Raw genomic sequence first — 20,403 nt, forward strand, 5'->3', positions numbered from 1 at the left:
GAACCAAATAAAAACTAGATCCAAAATCTAATGAAAAAAAAATATTTTTATAAAATAAAAGATCAAATATACAAAATATAAGCACTCAAATGAAAGAATAAAAATGAGAGTTAAATGCAAATCCAATTTTTTTTGAAGTTATATGAATTTATTATCTTTTTTCAAAGAAAAAGAAACAGAAAACCAACAAGAAAAGGGATGAGGAGGATAAAAAGGTCATAAGGAGAGGAATATGCTATTTATGGAGACCATTATTAAATAAAGATACTTTTTGTTAAAAAAAAATATATATGTAATAATAATAAGTCTGTTTGTTTTGGTGAGAACTTTGACCACTGTTCATTGGAGGCTCTCTTTTCTTTCTCCTTCTGTTGCTAACTAATTCTTAATCATTTTCCCTTTGTTTCACTGTTTTTGCTCTCAAAATCTTGCTCAATCCTTCTCCTTCTTCTTCCTCATCTTCTTCTTCTTCGGCTTCAATTCTTTCTCAGAAACCCCAATTTCTTATCCCCTTCATTTCAAATCCGCCGATCTGTTCACTCTTACTTGCACCACTTGCTTTCCTCCAGGTATTGATGATTAACTCTCTGAATTTTGTTTCATATTTTCTTTTGAATTCATCCAAAAGCTTCGTCACTGTTGAATTCTTTCTGAGTTGGCTTCTTTTTCTTTTGTTTGGTTCGGTTTTTCTTGTTTGAAGATGAGATGGAGATGGGGTTTTTTGTTTGTTTTGTAATTGTAACGATTGATTTTGTGTAATCGGGTGAAATGGGTAATGGGTCTTGTCGCCATGGAGATGGGGTTTTGTTTGGTTGATTTTATTTGATAGGATGAAATGGGTAATGGGGTTTCCCCCAAAAGTTAGGGTAATTGAGCTTGTGGGCATGGTTAGAAGTTTGTGATGATTTATATATGGTGCTGCTTTTTCTTGCCATTCTGAAGATGAAAAGATAATGGGTATAGAGCTCTGATGTTTACTCTTTGATTATCTGCTGGAGGAGATTTATTTGGGATTTGCTGAGTTTCTGTTTGATTATTCATGGGGTCTATATGAATTTCTCAGAATTTTCACCTGTTTGAGATGGTAATAGTTGCTAATGTATCACTAAAATTGTTGATTTTTTCATCTCCGTCTTTGGTTTGTATTATGTGTGGAAGATTTCCAGTAAACAAAAAGGGTGATTGAGGGCCCTAACTGGATTTCAACTTCTTTTTGTTTGTTCGTTTCAATCAAGTTCAAAATGTCTAGGCGTCTCATGGTGATAGTTGAATTTGAATGCACCAACAATTTAGCTTTTTTTTTGGGGGGGGTTATTAATTTAGAACTTGGTTGATTTTATGTCTTTTAATTGATGGCTTAGTCCTTTATTTTATTCTTTCTTTTTGTAGGTTGATTAAGAGTAAGAGGCTTGTTCTCATTACTACCATCTTGAGCATAAGATGGGGTGTTTCACAGTTTTAAAGAGCAAGAAGAAAAATCATGCACAGAGTGCTCATGACAAACGCGTTAAGTCTAAAGAAATTGTGCCAACAATGCTGCCTGAACCCCAAATTCATACCCGCACATTGCAATCTGCACCACCAAGTTTTAAGACCAGAGTGAAACCTGTACAACCAGCTAATGGAGCTGCAGGAAGTAGAATACGTACATTGTCTGCTCCATCATCTCTTGATGCAGCAGAACAGGATGCTCTTTCGTCAGTTGAATATGATGAACCAGAAGAGTCAATTGACCGCTTTGGATTCAATAAGGAACAAAGATCTCCAAGTCCTCAACCCCTTCCTCTTCCATCACCTCAGGTTATTGTGTCCCTAAAGAATACTGGAAGCTTTAAGTCAGTGATGTCGTCCGGCCCTCTATATTCTTCTGGACCTTTGCCACTACCACCTGTGGGAGCGGTCAGAAATTTTTCATTTGAAGAAATATCTGCTGCTTGCCATAATTTTTCTGCTGAATCCTGTGTTTCAGAAGGTCTATCTTCTTTAATATATAGGGCTTCTTTTGGAGATGACACTTCAACTTCAAAGAAGTTTGAAGCCACCGTTACTTGCCGTCATCCATCCAATCAGGTGAGATATAGCATCTGGTATACTACTACTTCATGTTTCCATTTTTAGTGGCCTATGTAGTTGATGAAGTCTGACATGCCGCGATCTCTTATTGAGTGATATGGAGAGTTTTGGGAGTTGGTTAGATTTTATTCTTTGTTATGGATGTCTGCTAATCAAACACTTTGGTGTTACCCGTTGGGTTTGAAAATTAGGAAGTGATCCTTTTTATTCTCACACATGTATACACGATTTAGTGCACATGAAAACTCAGGAGTAGCATTGAGTTTTTATCACGTTCATGTGAACTCGAGAAGTATTTTGAACTGTCAGTTTTTGGTTAGGGATAACTTTAGTTGATTTTTATCTCTGTGGTCATGAAGCAACTGAAGATTCTTACGCACCTGCTATTCTATACTCCAGGGTTTCAAGGAATTTGTTTCTGAGGTTAGTACTCTAACATCTTTGCAACATCCAAATCTCTGTAAATTGCTTGGCTTTCATGGCCATGAGGGTTCGGGACAGAGAATGCTAGTGTACGAGAGGCTCTTTCATGGAAGCTTAGATCGTCTATTGTATGGGAGATCAGATGGGCCTCCTATTGATTGGAATACAAGAATAAAGATTGCATTATGTGCTGCACAAGGTCTCACTTTCTTGCATGAAGAAGGACCTTTTCAGGTGAGCATTTAGTGGTCCATTTACTTGTCTTCCTTGCTTCAATCAATACCACTTGAACCTAGAGTTGTGTTTTTCTAACTGATTTTGATTTGGAAGTAATTCAATTGACCAAATAATTATTAATAACATTCCATAGACCCCCTTGCAGCCAAAATACAAAGTCACTCTGAAGAAAAACAACAGAATTTTAAAGCTGAATGTGATATTTATTTGCAGGCAATGTACAATGAATTTTCAACCGCCAACATACAAATTGACAAGGATTTTAGTGCCAAGCTTTCTGGATATGGTTGTGTTGGACAGATTCCTACACCCGAGACAGAGATCTCTAACAATTCAGTGGTGAGTTCTTGATTTTTATATTCATAGTGGAACTTTTTAACGTTGATTTGCCTCATGCGGTAGAGTTTCTGGTATTTTTGATGGTGGTACATGCTATTATCTTGGCCACTTAAACCTTTATTTTTCGTTCAACCAATTTGAATGCAAGGCTGTTGATTGCATTTCATATTTTTACATTTTCAGGGATCGGCATATCTATCAATGGAGACATTGGAGAGGGGGCTGCTTACTCCGAAGAGCAACGTTTGGAGTTTCGGAATTGTTCTTCTAGAATTGCTAACTGGACGAAGAAATCTTGATTCTCGTTACCCAAAAGAAGAGAGGAACTTAGTTAAGTGGAGCAGACCGTTCCTTACCGATGATGGTCGATTGTCATTGATCATGGATCCTCAATTAAAAGGCCGTTACCCGACCAAGGCAGCCAGGACAGTGGCTGACATTGCTCAAAAATGTCTTCAGAAGGATCCCTCAGAAAGACCCACAATGAGAAATGTAGTTGAGCATCTGAAAATCATCCAAAATGTAAAGCAATCGAGCCGATTCCCTCTGCAAGAACCCATTGCTGCATCCCCTGCAAAACAGATGCTAAGATCACCAAGCCTTGATGGAATCATTACACCAGCAGCAGCCAGATTAAGTTTCTCACCTTCTCCACCTTCTGGATTTCACCCATCTCTTTCACCTGGAGGGACAACTTCCTCTCCTAGACCCCCGCCTCGGTTATGTTCAACCCTCTCCTTTGAGGATTTCGATCGACAAGAAAGGCGAAAATCATCCGCATCAGCCCTTCGGAGACCTCGAATCGAAGGATACTAATATTCTAAATTTATTCTATTTGTTTATTATTTATTAAACTTTTCTTCTTTATTTTCTTCTGTGGTCTTTTGGTGATTGATTCAACACAATGTACAGCAGATGGAAAGAGAAAAAAAAAAAAAAACCCCCCATAAATATATGCTTATTTTTGTGTAGATATAGTTCTAACAATGTCATTTAATGTAAATCTATACACTTTCTCCTGCCTGAGTTATAAACTACTCCCTTCGTCAGCCATGGCTTTATTTTTTCCTAAACTATAGAGGAAATTACTTCTGTGATTAAGTTTTGAGCAGGATCAATGTTGAAGCAGATTGAAGATGCCATTCAGTAAAGTCTCAAGCAAGGATGTCAAAAGGTTTTTGGTTGTTGTCTCAATTAGGTTTCCTGAAAAGTTAACTATAGAAGAAGATGGGAACATGTGCCATTCTTTGCTTGCCCGATTGGACCAAGTAAAGGCAATGCTGAGTATTGTAATCTGATTCACATTGTGTCTATCTGGTCCTATAATAAGTTTTCTCAGTCAAGTTATAAATTGAGTTCGTTCCGTTCATAAACAGTTGAAAACGCATTTGATTTAACTAATTTGAGCAAAATTTAGATTTTAAAGATCAAAAGTTTGAATCTCATTTCTACGAAATAAAATAAAAATGATAAATAGACTAAAAAAAGTTCAACGATATTTACCTAAATAGCAAAACATAAGGATGTATTAAAATACGGAATTTTAGAAGGGAAAAACTGAGGTGCCACCTATTTTCTATGCAGCCCAAGCTGTACTCAATGAAAAACTGTCACGTGGTAATTTATTTTATTTTTTATAATATATATATATTTTTTTATTTTTTTGTATGGTAGAGAGGAGGGGGCTCACGAGTATAGTATACCTAATCATTGCTCTTTTTTAAAATAACATAATTCAAAATCCAACTCAAACTTATATGTAATTTAGAACGTAATAAGAAAAACCACACTTCTATATAATCGAAAAAATAGGTGTGATGTTTTTAAGAGTGTCTAATAAATTTACGTGGAATAAAATTTCTCACCATTCAAATTTACATACCTATTTAATACAATTGCTACTTATTTGTGTATCATATTGCAACTATGTATTAAGTCATTAAAATAAGAATGGAATACTTAAAGGAACGGTAAGAGCTTATTAAAGATAAAGAATTAAATCAACATAAGAACAAACAAAAATTAACCATAATGGATTGATATAATAGTAAATAGAGGGACATGACTTTGATAAAAGGCTAAAAAATTATAGGTTCAGTTCATGATGACTACTTACCTAGAATTTAATATGCTATGATCCCGTGAGATTAGTCGAGGTGGAACAAAAATACATGCAACATTCAACGTATTTTGAGGTATTTTATATTTAATGTAGAGGTCTACTTTATATAACATCAAATATGTAATCAATCTGAGTTGATCTAAATCAATAAGATATCAATTAATTGTGGTGGAAGCAAAACTCGAAACTTAGGTATGTTAGATAATGTAATGAATATGGGGTTTCACAAACGCAAAAAACCTTGAGAAAGGAAGCACCAAAAAACATTTGATTGATAGGTACGTGATTCTTCCCACCAAACCCAAAACCCAAAACGCCAAAAAGATCAAAACTTTCTCATTGTATTTCATACAAATGCTCTCCTTCACTTCTCTCTTCTCTCCATCTCAAATCCCCATTTCTATAAAACCCTAATCCTTTTTCCTTCTGAGCCTCGAATCCCTCGCCATATCCCTTCGTCCCGTACCCCTTTCCCTTTCTCTCTCTTTCTCTGCTTCAATTTCTGCTAATGGAGTCGCTTTTGGTTCTCAATTGCACCCCTTGTTCCGGCGACTCTTTCCCTTTGAAACTCAACATGTCTGCTGTTCTTCCTCTCCGCTCCCGCCCCTCTTCGTCTCTGCGGGTCGATCCCTTGATGGGTTTTGGTGCCTGTAAGGTTTCCTTTGTCGCTAACACTTTTCAGCGTAATGGGTTTCTCTCGTCGTATCGAAAGTGTTCGTTGAGTCGACGGGTTCTGGCGTTTGCCGCGTCGCATGAGGAGTCGGTATGCAAAATTCTATTCATTTCTGTCACTGCGTTGAATTGTTGGTGCTGATTGGGATTGGGGTTAGGGTTTAGCATTCTGTAGAATTTGGTATAATTTATGATATTGGCTTGAGGCTATGGGATTTTGTCTCTCTGATTTTGACTCGAGTGATTATTGAATGTTACTTGGAGAATGATGAGGTTTGCGGTTTAGTAATTCATATGTGTATTATGAATTACACTATCGAGCAGTTAAAGTTTTAGCCATTTATATTTATTTAAATTGTCTTATCTCTATGACATGTGATCAGTAATCTAGCGATAGCTACATTGTCCAGCCAAGCTTTGTTGAATAATGATGGCTTTTTTGGCACTCTAGGTTGTTTTTTAAGGCCAATTTTTGCATGAAAGATATGGTATATTCATTCATTTCTCTTGATGGAAGCTCGGCTTCTTACCAGAAATAATAATAGTCAATAATTGCCTGACTGGTTTTCGATATTCAGGTTTTATACATTAGCTGAAAATGCTGGGTGCTTATTTAGTTATAAAATTTTGCTCACATGCTAAACGTGGTGACTGACTTTTCAAGGTGGTATAGTTGATTATATGCGTTGAACGTAGATTGATAGTCCCCTTTGTTTTCCTATTTGAATGACTAGCACTCAGAAACTCAAGGGGAGAAAGACGAAAAAGATTTTAATTTTGATGCGGAAAAGGCACAAGAGTTGTGGAAAAATGCTTTAGATTCCTTCAAAGAACAAGCTCTGAAGATGAAAGCCATTTCAAAGGATGCGTATGATGAATATTCTGAGAAAGCATTAGTTGCTCTGAATGAAACTTCAAAGCTTTTGAAAATTCAAGCTGATAAGGCAAAAGATGATTTGGCTTTAATAGTGCAAGAATTCAGTGAAGAAGGCAAAGAATATATTGCCACTGTCGCAGAGAATTATCCTGAAGAAGTCAAGGAGATTGTGGAAACATTTACTTCTCCAACTGATGACTTAAGTGATATTTCAAAAGTTCATGAATTCTATTATGGGATACCATATGGTATGTATTACCAAACTTTATGTGAGATTTGAATGGAGTAGGGTCAGCTTTGCTTTAGTACAACCATTTATTTCTGCTTCTACTTGAGTAATCCATCCAAGTCAAATTTGAATTTGGAGGGAAAGAAACCTTCAGATAGGATAATTGAAAGGAATTTAATATCTGTATATATTGCAACACTGCCCTTTCAGGATTCTATCTATGACTCGTTTAGTGGATATTATTCAGGTCAATTTATATAGTCCTGTGGGCTCATAAATCTCCTGCTGACCCTTTTCTTAACTCTTTCTTATTTGTTATTGCTAATGGTCTACAGGACTGGTCCTTTCTGTTGGTGGTTTTCTTTCCTTCATGCTAACGGGAAGTCTTGCTGCAATTAGATTTGGAATGATACTTGGTGGTGCGTTGTTGGCCTTGAGTATTTTAAGCTTGCAGGCATACAAAAGAGGACAATCACTTCCACTTGCCCTGAAGGGGCAGGCAGGTCAGTCTGCCATTAATTCAATAACATAACATACATAACATAAATGATTGTCACTCATAGAGCTATTTGTTTGAGTTAACATTTTGGCCTCAATTCTACAGCATTCAAATTTGTTTTAAAATGCATACTTGGCAAGTACTTAACTGTTGTGAATTTCACATGCTTCATTTTCTATCATCTTAAGCTACCATATCTCACTAATGCTGCACACATTTTCTGAGTCGCATTCTTTTTTACTTCATCAGCTTTGAGTCATCTGATCGGTTTTTCAACCTCTTTATTTTCTTAGAAGGAATTTTTAAATGTTTCAAGATTTTTTTGTGTTACAGTGATTGCAAGTATTCTATTTCTTAGAGAGTTGCGCATGGTGTTTCAGGTGAGAACCCTGGATACTAACTAAAGATTATTTTACGTCAGTTTTTGAACCTACAGAATTAGAATTCTTTTCTGATTCTTTGTTTTTGTTTTTTTCTCATCTTTTCTGCTTCTTTCTCAATGCAGAGACCATCATTTGTTAGTCTTGTGACAACTTTGATCAGGTTTATATCTTTTCTTACTTCATTCTTCTCATGTTCATTATTTGCTTCTTCTGTGGATGGATGGCGAAAAGTCGGTTTGGCTACTTTGCAATAATCCAATTTATTCTTCATTGCTTATATCTTAGCATGTAGTGTAAAATCCCCAAGGTAAAGCCTCTGCATTTATATTTATTCAGCACCAAAGGACTTGACCTTTGGCAGTTAGATTCACTAATATTCTTAACCTAATATTCTTAACCTTTCTGCTGATAAATCAAATGTATACATTACTTTTTACACTTTTATTTTCTGTTTTTCCCTTTTAATTTTTCATCAAAAACAAACTTTTATACTGCCCGCATCCTGCCTACCCTGCATTGATTTAGTCAGCCGTTGTTGCTGTATCCACTTTGAAGGGTTTGTTAGCTGACTTTTTCTTTTTTGTGCAGTGCAACTATGGTCTCATTATATGTCTATAGGATCGCGCTGGACGCTCGCATCAAAAAGGGAAAAGATTTTAGGACTGAATGAAAACTAGTCAGGTGTGCTACTTTTTATGCATGTATGAATACTCCCAAGTTGATGGGTGGAAGGTCATTAGATAAAGGCAGTTGCCACAGTCTATCTAGATATTCGCGGCCGATTGATTTTAATGGAGGAAGTTCTCTGAATTTCTGTCCTGATTCAAATTTTCTTTTTACTTGTAGGAGAAATTCTGCCAAATCTCCATATCATCTTCACAATCTGAAAACCATAATTAGCTTACTTGAAGAGAATAGTTTCTGCTGGTTCAGTGAAAAAAGGAAAAAAAACAACCCTTGGAGAGAAATGTTATGATGCCAAGGCTAAGAGTTACTTCTCCAAGTCCTAGGAAGTAGACTATGAAGTTGAAGTTGGTGGGAAAAGGGGTATGGAAATTTGGATCATGATTCAGTTTGATGGTAGGGTAGCTGGCAACCTTTGTTCGACTTTTACTTAATATGTAGACAGCTAGCTGGTTTAAGAGCATCAAAGAAATGGATTTAGTTCTTTTTTTTTTCTTCTCGTTTTTTGGGGTTCATTTTTCTCTTTTATTGAGTAGCGACAACCATGTGAAGGAGCTAGACTGAGTGGAAGAGATGTGGCCAAATCGTTGGAAAAAAACTGGCAACTCCCAAGTCCCAAATAATTTGAATGTGTTTCAGTTTTGTCGACACCAATTGTACTAAAAATAATTGTATAACTGTTGAGAGAAATGAATCATCATATGATTTGATGTGGTTTCTAATTTTGTTGGTTTCACACTATTGGATCTCACCTATACTCACAAGGATGAAAATATTGATTTAACTTGATTTACAGATATTATCGATGTATATTTATTTGAATATCGAGGAATCACGGATGTAGAAATTTATAAAATATATTTTATTATTATTATTTTTAAATGAAATTTCAAAATAAACGTGTGTAAGTAATTGATTTTAAGCATATAAATCAATTATTAGAAGCCACATATAATTAATAATGAAATAATAGACAATAATGAAAGATTACAAAATGAATATATGAATATGAAGTGAATGTGTCTAGGTCATATGGATAGAATGTTAAATACAGTATCCGATGGTTAGATAATGACCTAGGAGATATTAGCTTAACATTTGCTCAATTTATTTGATAGTGATAATCTTGCTTCGAGTCATGGTATGTTTAAAATTTCTAATATAATTGGATATATGTTATGCAAAAGTACCAATGCTGTTATGTTGGCTGCAATGGTTTCAATAGGAGACTTTGGATCAAACCATATTCGATCTAATGAGTATACTTTGAAGAATGTAGATAATGTAGAGGTTCTAAAAGTGAGTTTTCATCGCTTTCACGAGTAAGTCGTGCTCTTGTGTATAGATCAATATGTTATGCCTATCACTATAATCATAAGAACCATAGTCACTTGAATGATTATAGTTACTATTGCAATGACCATAATTACTAGTATATTGTCCATGTCTATAACTAACTAATCTCATTCTCTCCATGTGAAACAAGTGAGTCTTATCAACTTGACTATCATTAGTTGTGGATCTTGTATTGATGCAAGGTTTTCATATTACTTCAATTTTTGGTCCACCAGCTCTATGATCATGATCGGGGTCTTGTCTGGCATGTATAAATTGAGATTCTCCTGTAAAGAGACTTAGTCCTTTATGTTGTTAACTTCCTCCAACATTAACTTACTTGATCGCCTCAACTATGATTACGAAAGTTTTGCATGGTAAAAAATGAAGAAAAAATCATATCAATTTAATTTTGATGAGAAATGAAGTGAAAATTTAATAGAAAAATAAAACATAAATATAAGTCCTTTTTATTTCAAATTTATTTCTTAGAAATGAAGGTTAGGTGGTAAAAAGAAACAAAATTTAAATGGTTAGCAACTTAAAACATCGTTATATATATTTATATATATATATATATTGTATTTGTCAACATTGACAATATTTTGTAGATATATTGAGGGAAAAAAAATGTTACCTCTTATATTTCTATTGGTTCCACAAATTTAGCGATATTTCAACAGCCAAAATATCCCAATTTTTTTCATTCTTGGTTTACGAACATTTATAGAAGAAATGCCTCCCTAATATGTTCAAAATCATGTTTCTAATCAATACTATCATTTTCCTACATAACATTTTGCAATCAAGACTACGCAAATAACCATGCAAGGAAATAAAAAACTTGGGAACTTAATAAATTCCCTCTGAAACACATCAAATGGGTAAATGTTATGAAAACAATGCAAGGAGATCAAGTTTGCTTCTCTACTGAAAAACCATTGGCAGTTTTGTTCTTGCCATTTCATGAAGTTTTAAAGGGTCCTATCATTACAGATCAATGAGTTTCCATTCAAACAATTCAACAGCTGAAACAAAATGAAGATTCTAACTTTTTCACGTTTATTCCTTTTTCATTTGATGTTTAAGCTAAAATGGTTACAATGCACAAAAAAGAGGTCAATAGAATCCAAAGGTGTATGTGAGTGTTGTACTTTCCCCATCACACTTGTGTCATTCCTTATGTTGATGCGTAAAAATTTCTCAAATCTTTACAAGGGTTAAAAAAAGAAGGAACAAAAAAAAAAAAAGAAAGAAAGAAAAAAAGAAAAAAAGCCCCCTATTATATACTTTAATTCAATCTCTCCTTTCTCTTTCAAACTGTGTAGGTTCTTTTTACCTCAGCACCCTAATATCATATGATACAGTATCAGAGAATTCTGCGTTTAGTTCCATCCTCCTCCCATTCCAACAAAAAAACAAAACATAAACCCTATGACTCGAGATCCCTCCACTTTGGACACGAAATTTTGCATCCTTTTGGCATATCATTTGCTGGGGCATTGCATCTTCTCCCATCTTCGTATCACACCCAACTTCAAACTCTGTGATCCAACTCTCGTGATGCACATCAGTCTGAGGACGAACTGAAAGAAAATTTGTATCATATGACGACCTTCCTAATGCGTCTTCAGCTTTCAGAATGGACATCTATCCTCAAAGTATAATTAACTAAAAGAATTCATCTATGTCCAAGGACAAATGCATCACTTGGCACGTCTAACCTTCAAAGTTACAATCACGCATGTGTACCACAAGGAAGCCATCTGCAAATGAGTTTTTGCTCACAAAGACGGTAAAGAGTAGACACGTGTTAATTGGAATCTCGATCTCGCTTTGAGCCCATTTGTTCACGACCTTTTCGTTTTCTCAGCACCTCGGCTTCTCGGGCTATCTGAATATCTGAGGGCCAAAATCTTTGATTCACAACTTTGAAAAGATAGCGTGGAAGCAATGCTACAACTATTATGAGCAATATAGTCAACCAATAGGTTGGGGACTTAGCCAGATGAAAGATCGTCCTGCAAAACAACAACAAAAAGGTTAAATCATGCATGTAAATACACTAAGAGGCATTTGGAACCTCAACTTGCCTTAGGTGGGGAGTGGGTTATTATAGCAATTTAATGTTTGGACCTCCCATTATAATAGTTGAACTTCTAATTTTCATAATCTATGCTTAGTTACAATAAAACTATTTGAAAACCTTCATTTTCGGTGGTGTTTACTATTCTGTAACCATCACTCTTCTCATTTGTAATCTAAACTAAAATAGTCTGTACCGTAACCTAGATTAAAATAGTTTGCACTCCAAATACGTACTATTATAACTCATAGACTACTATAACCCACATATTATAATAACTACTAACTATAATAACCAATTCAACGTCCCAAACAACCCCTAGATAAACTCCTAACATTTGCAGCATAAATAAGATGAGACAATCAAGTTTTGATATAAGATACCAACCAGTAGTTAGGAAAAACAGGTATCGAATCCAATACCACCATGCAGGCATATGTTATGACTATGGACCCCCAGACTGCAGCATGTGTAATATATACCCAACGTTGAACATCCATCGCCAGGTGCACGTTCACAAGGATAACAACTGCTATTGTCCATAAACTTCCCAAGCTCCATATATCAATGGTACTCTCCTTGTAAATGTATAATGGGACATAGAAGAGAACAAGACTCTGCCACAGGGTATCAATCATTGTGAACCAAAAGAGACGCAAATTGTATGCCTCCTGTCTATGGCCAGCACCATAGAGCTTAGGATATTGGAGTAGGGTTTTGTCACTCAAGTCTTTGTCCAGAATACCAACAAAAATAGTAGGGATAGAAGTATAAATAACAGAGTAAAACACACTACTCCAATCAGTCAAAGCTGAAGTTGTTGAGAATGCCGTGCATAGAATGTACCTAAGAAATACAAAATGAAAGGGCACATTAATAATGCAAATTTCATCAAGAGATGACACGTTTCATAGCCGTGATTCTGTTCCCTTTTCATGTTCCGGATTTGGAGAGAAGGGAGGCCATAAAATGACCTCCCTTTTTAAAAAAGATCACCATCATAAAGGTCAGTGCCATATTGTCAAGATGTAATTTATTCATAAACCAGCATATAAAATCATAAAATGATTCCTTTTATAGCACAAATTACACTTTCCATTTTGAAGTATTTCTCTCTAAGTTCATCAGATGACATATAGTATTCAAGGCGACCTTGAAAGCAGTTCGATGTTGATGGTTTGGAATTCATGTATATCGGCCATATGATGCAAAAAGACACTTATCATACCAGAAGAGCATCAAGACGAAAACAGCATTGCGGTAGAAGTTGTAAAGAACCATGTAGCCTACACGTTGATAGTTCCAGTGTCCATGCACTAGAAGTAATCTTTTCAAAAAGCGAAATTGTCCCATGGCAAAATCAGATGCCATTACTGCTTGACGCCCTTCCTGTCCACATATACCAACACCTACATCGGCCATCTGAATCATTGAGACATCATTGGCCCCTAAAAGAATTGCCATTGGACAGCAAACGAGTACAGCACAGAAAGCATTTGTCAGTTATACTCAACAAACAGAGGTTGTGATATTTAGGAAGTCCGAGAAGAAATCTTACCATCTCCAATTGCCAATGTCATATCATCAGTTCTACTCTTGATCAAATCAACAATTCCAGCTTTCTGCAGAGGAGCGACACGACAGCATAGCACAACATCGCATGAAGTTGCAAGGTCAAAAAGCTGCAATAAAATACAAATCATTTCAACAATCATTAACAAGCTATGAAATAATACAATGATACTACTGATACAGCAACGTAAAGGTTCTCAAAGGTAACAACAAGATTCTTGCCTCTGACTCCAATTCCTTCTCCAAAATATACACCAAGCTGTTTCCGTCAATTATTAGAGCTAGTGGTTTATCAGTCACGTCTTCTTTCTCTTCATTAAAATCTGACATACTAGATGTCTTTGGTAAATTATGACATTCATTCTCACAATTCTTCAGCTTCGGTCTTTGACTTCCACACTGTGTTGATTTAATATTATATTTTGCCATAGCATCAGCTAAAAGTTGCCTGCAATCATTCTCGGAATTTCCATTGATAATTACTGACTGCATATCAGAAGTCAGCAGTTTGCAGGAGAGACCAATTGATATGGCTGTCTCCTGCTTATCTCCAGTCAGAATCCAAACCTTTATGCCTGCCTGCCGAAGAGATTCAATGGCTTCAGGTACACCATCTTGAAGCTTGTCCTCAATAGCAGTTGCACCCAAAAGCTTTAGATCACATTCTATAAGGGATGCTGTCTGACGTAGTTTTACTGCTCTTTCAGTCAGTGAAGTACTAGCATCCTCATATCTGCTTTGCCACAGCTCAAATTCAGAATCTTTCAGATCTCTGGCACCAACTACAAGTGTTCGCAAACCTTCCATTGAATATTCACACAAATGGCTCTGAGTAGTATGCTTGATAAATTCTTCCCTATCAGAGTCAGTGCCTACAATACTCAACATCGAAGTATCGGCACCTTTTACCAGTACCTTTATAGTGTTGTTGGGGAATCTGATGACAACAGACATTCTTTTGCGAACACTATCAAATTCATGTAAACCCAAAACGTCTAACCTAGAATTCACAAAAAAGGAGGACAAGATGTAATGTTGTATGGAGCAAACTATCATAAAAATTGTTCAAACACAACATAACAGGGTAGGAATAAAAAATAATTAGACAAGCTTAGATTAAAATTAGAAAGCAAGGGATTATCTACCTTAAATTCTCACCATTGACATCAATAACAATATGCCCAGACGTGCGCTCAAAAAGGGTATATCCATAAGCGGAGGCTGCAGCAACTAGTGCTTGCTCATCAGGGGATTCCCCCTGATAATCAATAGTATCAAAATCCTCCTCGTGCAATTCACCATTTGCATAATTAGATTTGTCATCCATGTGAATAGGAATTACAGTATTGCATGCAGCCAATGTAAGAAAAAATTCATGTGCAGCAATCTTTTCATCTCCTTTTAGGTCCTTGTGCAATAATTTGATAAGTTCGGTATCAACAGCAACTTCAGATTTAAGTTTCCACCTCCTCCTCCCTAAAGTTGCTGTTGCAAAAAGATCACACTAGATGAAGGAAAAAGAAAGAAAACACATGATACAATCCCAAAATTTCATCTGCCAGAAGGTTTTGATTACTCGAGGTACAACATCACACGACATGAGCTGGCCATCTAATGGAGGTCATACTGACACCAAAAACTAGAACTAATTTTATTGTCATCTGAAGTGCAAGTCAAACCTAATTCTATTAGTTTCGGAAGTTATGTGCCAACCACCACCTTCTGAACTCTGAAGATCATAGATGAATATACCATACACCTCAACAGGAAAAAAATTATGATAGTAGTTTGTAAAATTGAGAACTGAGACCACCGACAAGCCAGAAATGGCCTGTCGATACAAATCTTTTAATGTTTATACCATATATGAAGAAATACCCAACGGCATTTGTTCGATTAAGAGACTAACTTTGAAAAATGTAACATCTCCCAGGGAGGAAATGTAAGCTCAATAACAAACATCCAAATAGATATTTCCTTCAGGAAAAAAAAAAGTTAAAAATTGAGCAATAAAAGATAGAGAACAATCAGAGTAGAGAAATTTAGTACACTTAGCATGTGTACATTTAGAATGTTGTGCAAAAAAGAAATAAGAAAAACAATCTAATTAGGAGCAACAACAATAATACTTGATACATTTATCAACCACCAAGCTAAAAGAAATGCAAGGAAGTCAAGAAACACAAACCAATGGCAACTGCATTCACAGCTTAGCTTACAGGAGTAAACTTTATGAGCTCACCCAAACATGGATAACAAAATATGATGATGGTAGCAGTGAAATCAATTTCCGTACCTGGGATGGAATACAACATTGATGGATATGCCTCAGACAAGTTGTTCCCGTAATTCTTCCCGTGCACACTAGCTCTTTTAAACTCCATTTTATTTTCAGTAAGTGTTCCTGTTTTATCTGAAAATACGTAGCGAACTTGACCAAGATCCTCATTGATATTCAATGATCGGCACTGGAACCTTGAGGAAGAGATTCTGCAGTACATGTGCTTATCTTCAATCATGAAATATGACTGGCCCAGTCTCACCATCTCCATTGTAATATAAAGGGATATCGGTATCATAATCTGAAACACTATAATAGAACTCAAAAAGGAGAAAAATGTCTCCATGGGTATTCCATAAAACCTGTACCTCTTACCATCATCTGCTCCATTTGTGAAATACCTTTTCCTATAATATGGCAAGGTATCAAGCCGTTCCTTGTGCCGAACGAGCCATAAGCCCATTCCAAGCGCCACAACTAGACACATGATAAAGAGGAAAATTGACAACCACAATGTTTCCCTGTTCATGTAACCCTCCAGTTTACTTCGCTTGGCAGGAGACATGGCACTGTTTAGCATGGCTTTTGTCTCTTGTCCAGCATAGACAACCACCCCAATAATCCATTCTGTGTTCTTCAGCTGACAACCACGCAAGACTATGTTTGACTGGCTCAGGGGAAATTTATGGCCATTGAACTCCATATTGGCAGTGAACTCATAAATGTTCCTATTAGGTTGTTCACATCGAATAAGACCAGAATATGAACACCCCTCAGCTACTGCAGATGCTGTTTCCTGCCTAGCATACCTTGTCTTCAAGTTTGACTCACCATCTAAATTCATCGTTTGGATGTAAGCAAGGCCACTGGGATCGCTTGACCCCAATAAAACCATGTCACAGGGAATGACCTCATCAGCACAAATCTTTACAACTTCACCTGCTCGTATTTTTTTCCACACTTTAAATCGGAATTCATCAGATTGAAACACCAGAGCCTGTCTATTGTTCTCATTACGATCAGATCTGTGTCTACGCCAATCTTCGTAGCCATCTTTAATAGCTGTAACACAGAGCACAAACAGAAGGGGGAAAAGAGATACTGTTCTCCCAAAGACTGCCAAAGGTGGAAGCTGGTTAAGAGCTGCAATAGCAAGAAAATAGAGGTAGGCTACGCGGTGGAACTGAATAAAGAGGTTCTTTGGCAAGAAGGTAATCAATGTGTACTTGCTGGTGGTTATCTCATTTCCTGTGAACTCATACTTGTCGTTGGTTTTCCTTGGATCATTGATGTATATCAACCTTGGATTATCGTCATGCTGTAAATTATCATCAAACTGCATACTCTTATGACGACTTCTTTGCGCCTTATGCAACTTCTCCTGGACCCTAGTAAGTTCAAAGCTTGCAGTGTTATCATCAATATTATGCAACTCCATTACACCCCACGAGACCAGGCGTCTTCTATCCTGGGTGGGGTAGGCAAAAGGAAACTGCTGAGGAAACAAAGAGCCAACAGTATAAAATTGCCTCTTCCTAGAAAGCGAAGAGGACCGTCTGAGGCAATTCTCACTACTCCAACCGTTATCTCCAAAAGGGCTGGCACAGTTTTCCTTCACATCAACAATGTCACTCTGAGCATCATCGTAACCGGAAGAGGTGAAGGAAGCACTGCGACATAAACAACCAACGGAACCACGATTTCGGGATGGGGATCTGTATTCAATACCTGATGGAGATTCTGATGAAGCCAGCAAGGGCTGACCAGATGTCATAAATTAGCTTCTGACCACATTAGGGAGTCACACATGCAAATCAAACGAAGCCCCAGTACACATTAAACCTTTCATCCCAACTCCATCCAAGCAAAACACAAAGAACCAAAAGAATTTGATCTCCATCTCACCAAGAATCCGCATCCCATCATCCTCCTAAACCCATATTCTTGTTCTACCCAACAATCAATTCCAACGTCCACGCCTCAGCGACTAAAGGTCATCATGATTCAAATAAAATCAAATAAATATTTTTTAAAAAAATCCTTAAAAGTTGGACGAAAAATCCCTCTGCCTGGAAGTGAAGAAGACAGTGAAATATAAGGGAAGATGGAAGGGCTTAGCAATGACGACACATTCAAACTCCTGCCTTTCCCTCGGACACCGTTTCCAATTAACAAGAGAAGTGGCAAACTTACACGCAAGAAAAATCAGATCAGAGACCGGCCCTTCAAGTTTCCAACAGAGCCCCACAGAAATCTGATCAAAGAGGAATCAATGATGCACAAACAGCTCGATTCGACAAAGTATTGACAACGCCCTCTCGTGGATCCGAAACAGCAACACCACCTTAACGATTCCCCAAGCACGCAATGCCAAAAACTAGATATCAAATGAGACAAACGCGAATTAATAACCAACCCTAGACCTGAAAAACAAAACCCCCCCCCAAGAATTTTCTTCCCCTTCATTTTTTACTTTAAAAAACTCCCAAATCGAATCAGACCCGGATAAGCAATCATCACAAAAAACACAAAAAGAAAAGGAATATGCAAATAATGGGTAGAATTAAAGAGAAAGAAAGAAGAAAGGTACCTGTAAGAAGCGTATGAAAGAGAAGGGTTATCGTCTCGGAATTGATGAAAGAAAGTAGAGGAACAGAGAGATCAGAGGCCCCTTCAATGCACTGAATACGAAATCATAGAGCAAAATGGGAGAGAAGTGAGAGAAACAAGAAGGGGGGAAGGGCAGATCGGAGGATCTCCCACCTGAAATGGGTTATCACCGGAGAGAAATCGTGGGGCGGGAAGATCAAAAACACCCAAAAGAAAAGGAATAAATTAAGACACCGGGGAAGGGGAAGAATGGGAAGAATGGAAAGAGGGATAAGAATAGAAAAGGGAAAGGGAAAAAGAAAGAAAGAGAGATTGAAAGAGGAATGAATTGGAGAGATAGAGAAACAGAGAGAGAGATGCTAAGACCGAGGAAATCGCAGACAGACAGAGAGAGAGAATCGGAAAACCACCAATTCGAAAAGGAAGCTATGCAATTGGAAATGGGTTTGTGTTTGATTGAATATGGTGCTGTGGTTTGGTTTCCATGGATCGATCCGATGCCTGGCTGGTTCACTGAATAAGGCACCGTCTCCTTCTTCACCCTTCTTTTTTGTGTTTGTTACGCTCTAAAACTTATCATCTTCCTTTCTCTCTTTTCTCTACCTCTTTCTCTTCCATAAGTTTCATGGTCTCAAAGTATTTTTGTCCCTCAATTCTCGAAATAATATATAAATCTTTCTAACTTTAATAAATAATAATTTAGTACAAATTTATAACCCTCTCGCCTCTATTATAAAAAATCTATTTAAAATTAAGAAAACGTTTGATTCATCCACGTGAGTTAAGTTGAGTTGGTTATTTTTACCAACTCAATACAACTCTCCCTCCGTACAATATCTTTGATAGCTCCACCCGTCGACCACTCCTGGCAACTACCACTGCCATATTTTGGTGACTAACTTTGTACTCCTACAACCACCTCCGATGACAACTTCAACGAACACCACATTTGATAATCAACTCGTTGACAACCATCTATGAAGACCAATATTGATATTCACCTCAAGCGACCAACTCCGACAAAGACCAACTCTAACGATCAACTTCAATGACGACCATTTATGGCGGCCAACTTTGATAAGTACCTTAGGTGACCAACTCCAAACATCAACTTCGTCGTTATTCTCCAACGACTAACACTAACAACTAACACAACCGATTATATACTAAAAGAAAAGGGGAAAAAACTCGGCTAGCGAATGTGTTTTTAAATACAAATTTGAAATTATTAGTTTATTAGTTTTTAGCATTTAATAGTCATCTCCTAACAATCGAGTCATCCTTATAGACATACTTTTCATATACATCCAAAAGACCAATTGCTTCTCAACACTTTCACCACAATTTAGAAAGAGATATTGTTTACTCTAATTGGAGGACTAATTAGTTTGACTATCTTAAGGAACAATATTTTTTTTGTATGCATGAAATTGACTCATTGTTGTGTAGGTCATGTTTATATTTTCTTTTATGAACATGTAAATAAACCTCTAATGACAACTCTGTTTTTTTGTGCATGTTCAATTCATACGTTCCATGATCATTAAAGTTTGTAGAAGGGTTGTTTTTGTTGTTGTAAGATTGTTGATTATATAAATAATAGTATTATATATACATTAAATGTAATAGTTATATGTAGAAAATTGTTAAATATATTCAATTATTGAGTTCACATCAAATGAGTGTTAAAAATTTGGGAAAGCATGTGTAGTTGAATGGTGGAACTAAAAGTTAAGTAAAAATACAAAACATAACAATAACAATAACAATAGTAGTAGTACTAATAATAATAATAATAACAAAAAAAAAACTCATAAAAATACATGTTTTTTTAGGTTACAAAAAACTGTACTAATATCTATAACTCAACTTAACTCAAATCTACAATTCAAACACAGACTTCCTATACCAACACAACTCAACCCTGCACCTCAAACATAGACAATTATTGTCAACTCAACTCGACTTTACACCTCAAACA

At 36.4% G+C, this 20,403-nt stretch overlaps 3 protein-coding genes across 4 annotated transcripts; 2 read left to right on the plus strand and 1 right to left on the minus strand.

The window, feature by feature from the left end:
• The first annotated feature begins 315 nt into the window (after positions 1-315).
• Positions 316-4,121, plus strand: LOC120074485 (probable serine/threonine-protein kinase PBL11). The gene is made up of 5 exons (XM_039027619.1): positions 316-569; positions 1,390-2,070; positions 2,473-2,730; positions 2,947-3,072; positions 3,256-4,121. Exons 2-5 carry the CDS (start codon positions 1,441-1,443, stop codon positions 3,886-3,888), a joined length of 1,647 nt encoding a protein of 548 aa, XP_038883547.1. The 5' UTR covers positions 316-569; positions 1,390-1,440; the 3' UTR covers positions 3,889-4,121.
• A 1,291-nt stretch (positions 4,122-5,412) lies between these two features.
• Positions 5,413-9,260, plus strand: LOC120074595 (protein FATTY ACID EXPORT 3, chloroplastic). Its single transcript, XM_039027757.1, has 7 exons — positions 5,413-5,957; positions 6,601-6,991; positions 7,308-7,475; positions 7,805-7,851; positions 7,977-8,014; positions 8,443-8,535; positions 8,701-9,260. The coding sequence occupies exons 1-6, from the start codon at positions 5,703-5,705 to the stop codon at positions 8,522-8,524; spliced, it is 981 nt and encodes a 326-aa protein (XP_038883685.1). The 5' UTR covers positions 5,413-5,702; the 3' UTR covers positions 8,525-8,535; positions 8,701-9,260.
• Positions 9,261-10,996: 1,736 nt separating this feature from the next.
• Positions 10,997-19,062, minus strand: LOC120073993 (phospholipid-transporting ATPase 1-like). 2 transcript variants are annotated; one of them, XR_005480858.1, is made up of 9 exons: positions 18,403-19,062; positions 15,828-18,189; positions 14,677-15,016; positions 13,754-14,531; positions 13,518-13,641; positions 13,188-13,407; positions 12,347-12,805; positions 11,598-11,894; positions 10,997-11,459 (listed from the first exon to the last, which is right to left on the minus strand). XR_005480858.1 is itself a non-coding variant. In XM_039026946.1 (8 exons), exons 2-8 carry the CDS (start codon positions 17,584-17,586, stop codon positions 11,687-11,689), a joined length of 3,888 nt encoding a protein of 1,295 aa, XP_038882874.1. In that variant the 5' UTR covers positions 17,587-18,189; positions 18,403-19,062; the 3' UTR covers positions 10,997-11,686. The 2 variants fall into 2 exon arrangements, 1 of the variants encoding a protein (XP_038882874.1); XM_039026946.1 differs by having other exon boundaries at positions 10,997-11,894.
• Between the last annotated feature and the right edge of the window lie 1,341 nt (positions 19,063-20,403).

The sequence above is a fragment of the Benincasa hispida genome, chromosome 3 (assembly GCF_009727055.1).
Source record: "Benincasa hispida cultivar B227 chromosome 3, ASM972705v1, whole genome shotgun sequence".
In the NCBI taxonomy this organism is placed as follows: Eukaryota; Viridiplantae; Streptophyta; class Magnoliopsida; order Cucurbitales; family Cucurbitaceae; genus Benincasa; species Benincasa hispida.

What these genes read in the sequence shown, in the direction of transcription:
- LOC120074485 (XM_039027619.1), top strand. Translation starts at nt 1,441, where the DNA reads ATGGGGTGTTTCACAGTTTTAAAGAGCAAGAAGAAAAATCATGCACAG. An exon ending in ATGAAGAAGGACCTTTTCAG is followed by an intron (nt 2,731 to 2,946) that starts GTGAGCATTTAG and finishes ATTTATTTGCAG; the next exon opens with GCAATGTACAATGAATTTTC. An exon ending in AGATCTCTAACAATTCAGTG is followed by an intron (nt 3,073 to 3,255) that starts GTGAGTTCTTGA and finishes TTACATTTTCAG; the next exon opens with GGATCGGCATATCTATCAAT.
- LOC120074595 (XM_039027757.1), top strand. Translation starts at nt 5,703, where the DNA reads ATGGAGTCGCTTTTGGTTCTCAATTGCACCCCTTGTTCCGGCGACTCT. An exon ending in TGCCCTGAAGGGGCAGGCAG is followed by an intron (nt 7,476 to 7,804) that starts GTCAGTCTGCCA and finishes TTTGTGTTACAG; the next exon opens with TGATTGCAAGTATTCTATTT. An exon ending in CTTGTGACAACTTTGATCAG is followed by an intron (nt 8,015 to 8,442) that starts GTTTATATCTTT and finishes TTTTTTGTGCAG; the next exon opens with TGCAACTATGGTCTCATTAT.
- LOC120073993 (XM_039026946.1), bottom strand. Translation starts at nt 17,586, where the DNA reads ATGACATCTGGTCAGCCCTTGCTGGCTTCATCAGAATCTCCATCAGGT. An exon ending in AGAAGGAATTGGAGTCAGAG is followed by an intron (nt 13,642 to 13,753) that starts GCAAGAATCTTG and finishes ATTTTATTGCAG; the next exon opens with CTTTTTGACCTTGCAACTTC. An exon ending in CCTGTTTTTCCTAACTACTG is followed by an intron (nt 11,895 to 12,346) that starts GTTGGTATCTTA and finishes GTTGTTTTGCAG; the next exon opens with GACGATCTTTCATCTGGCTA.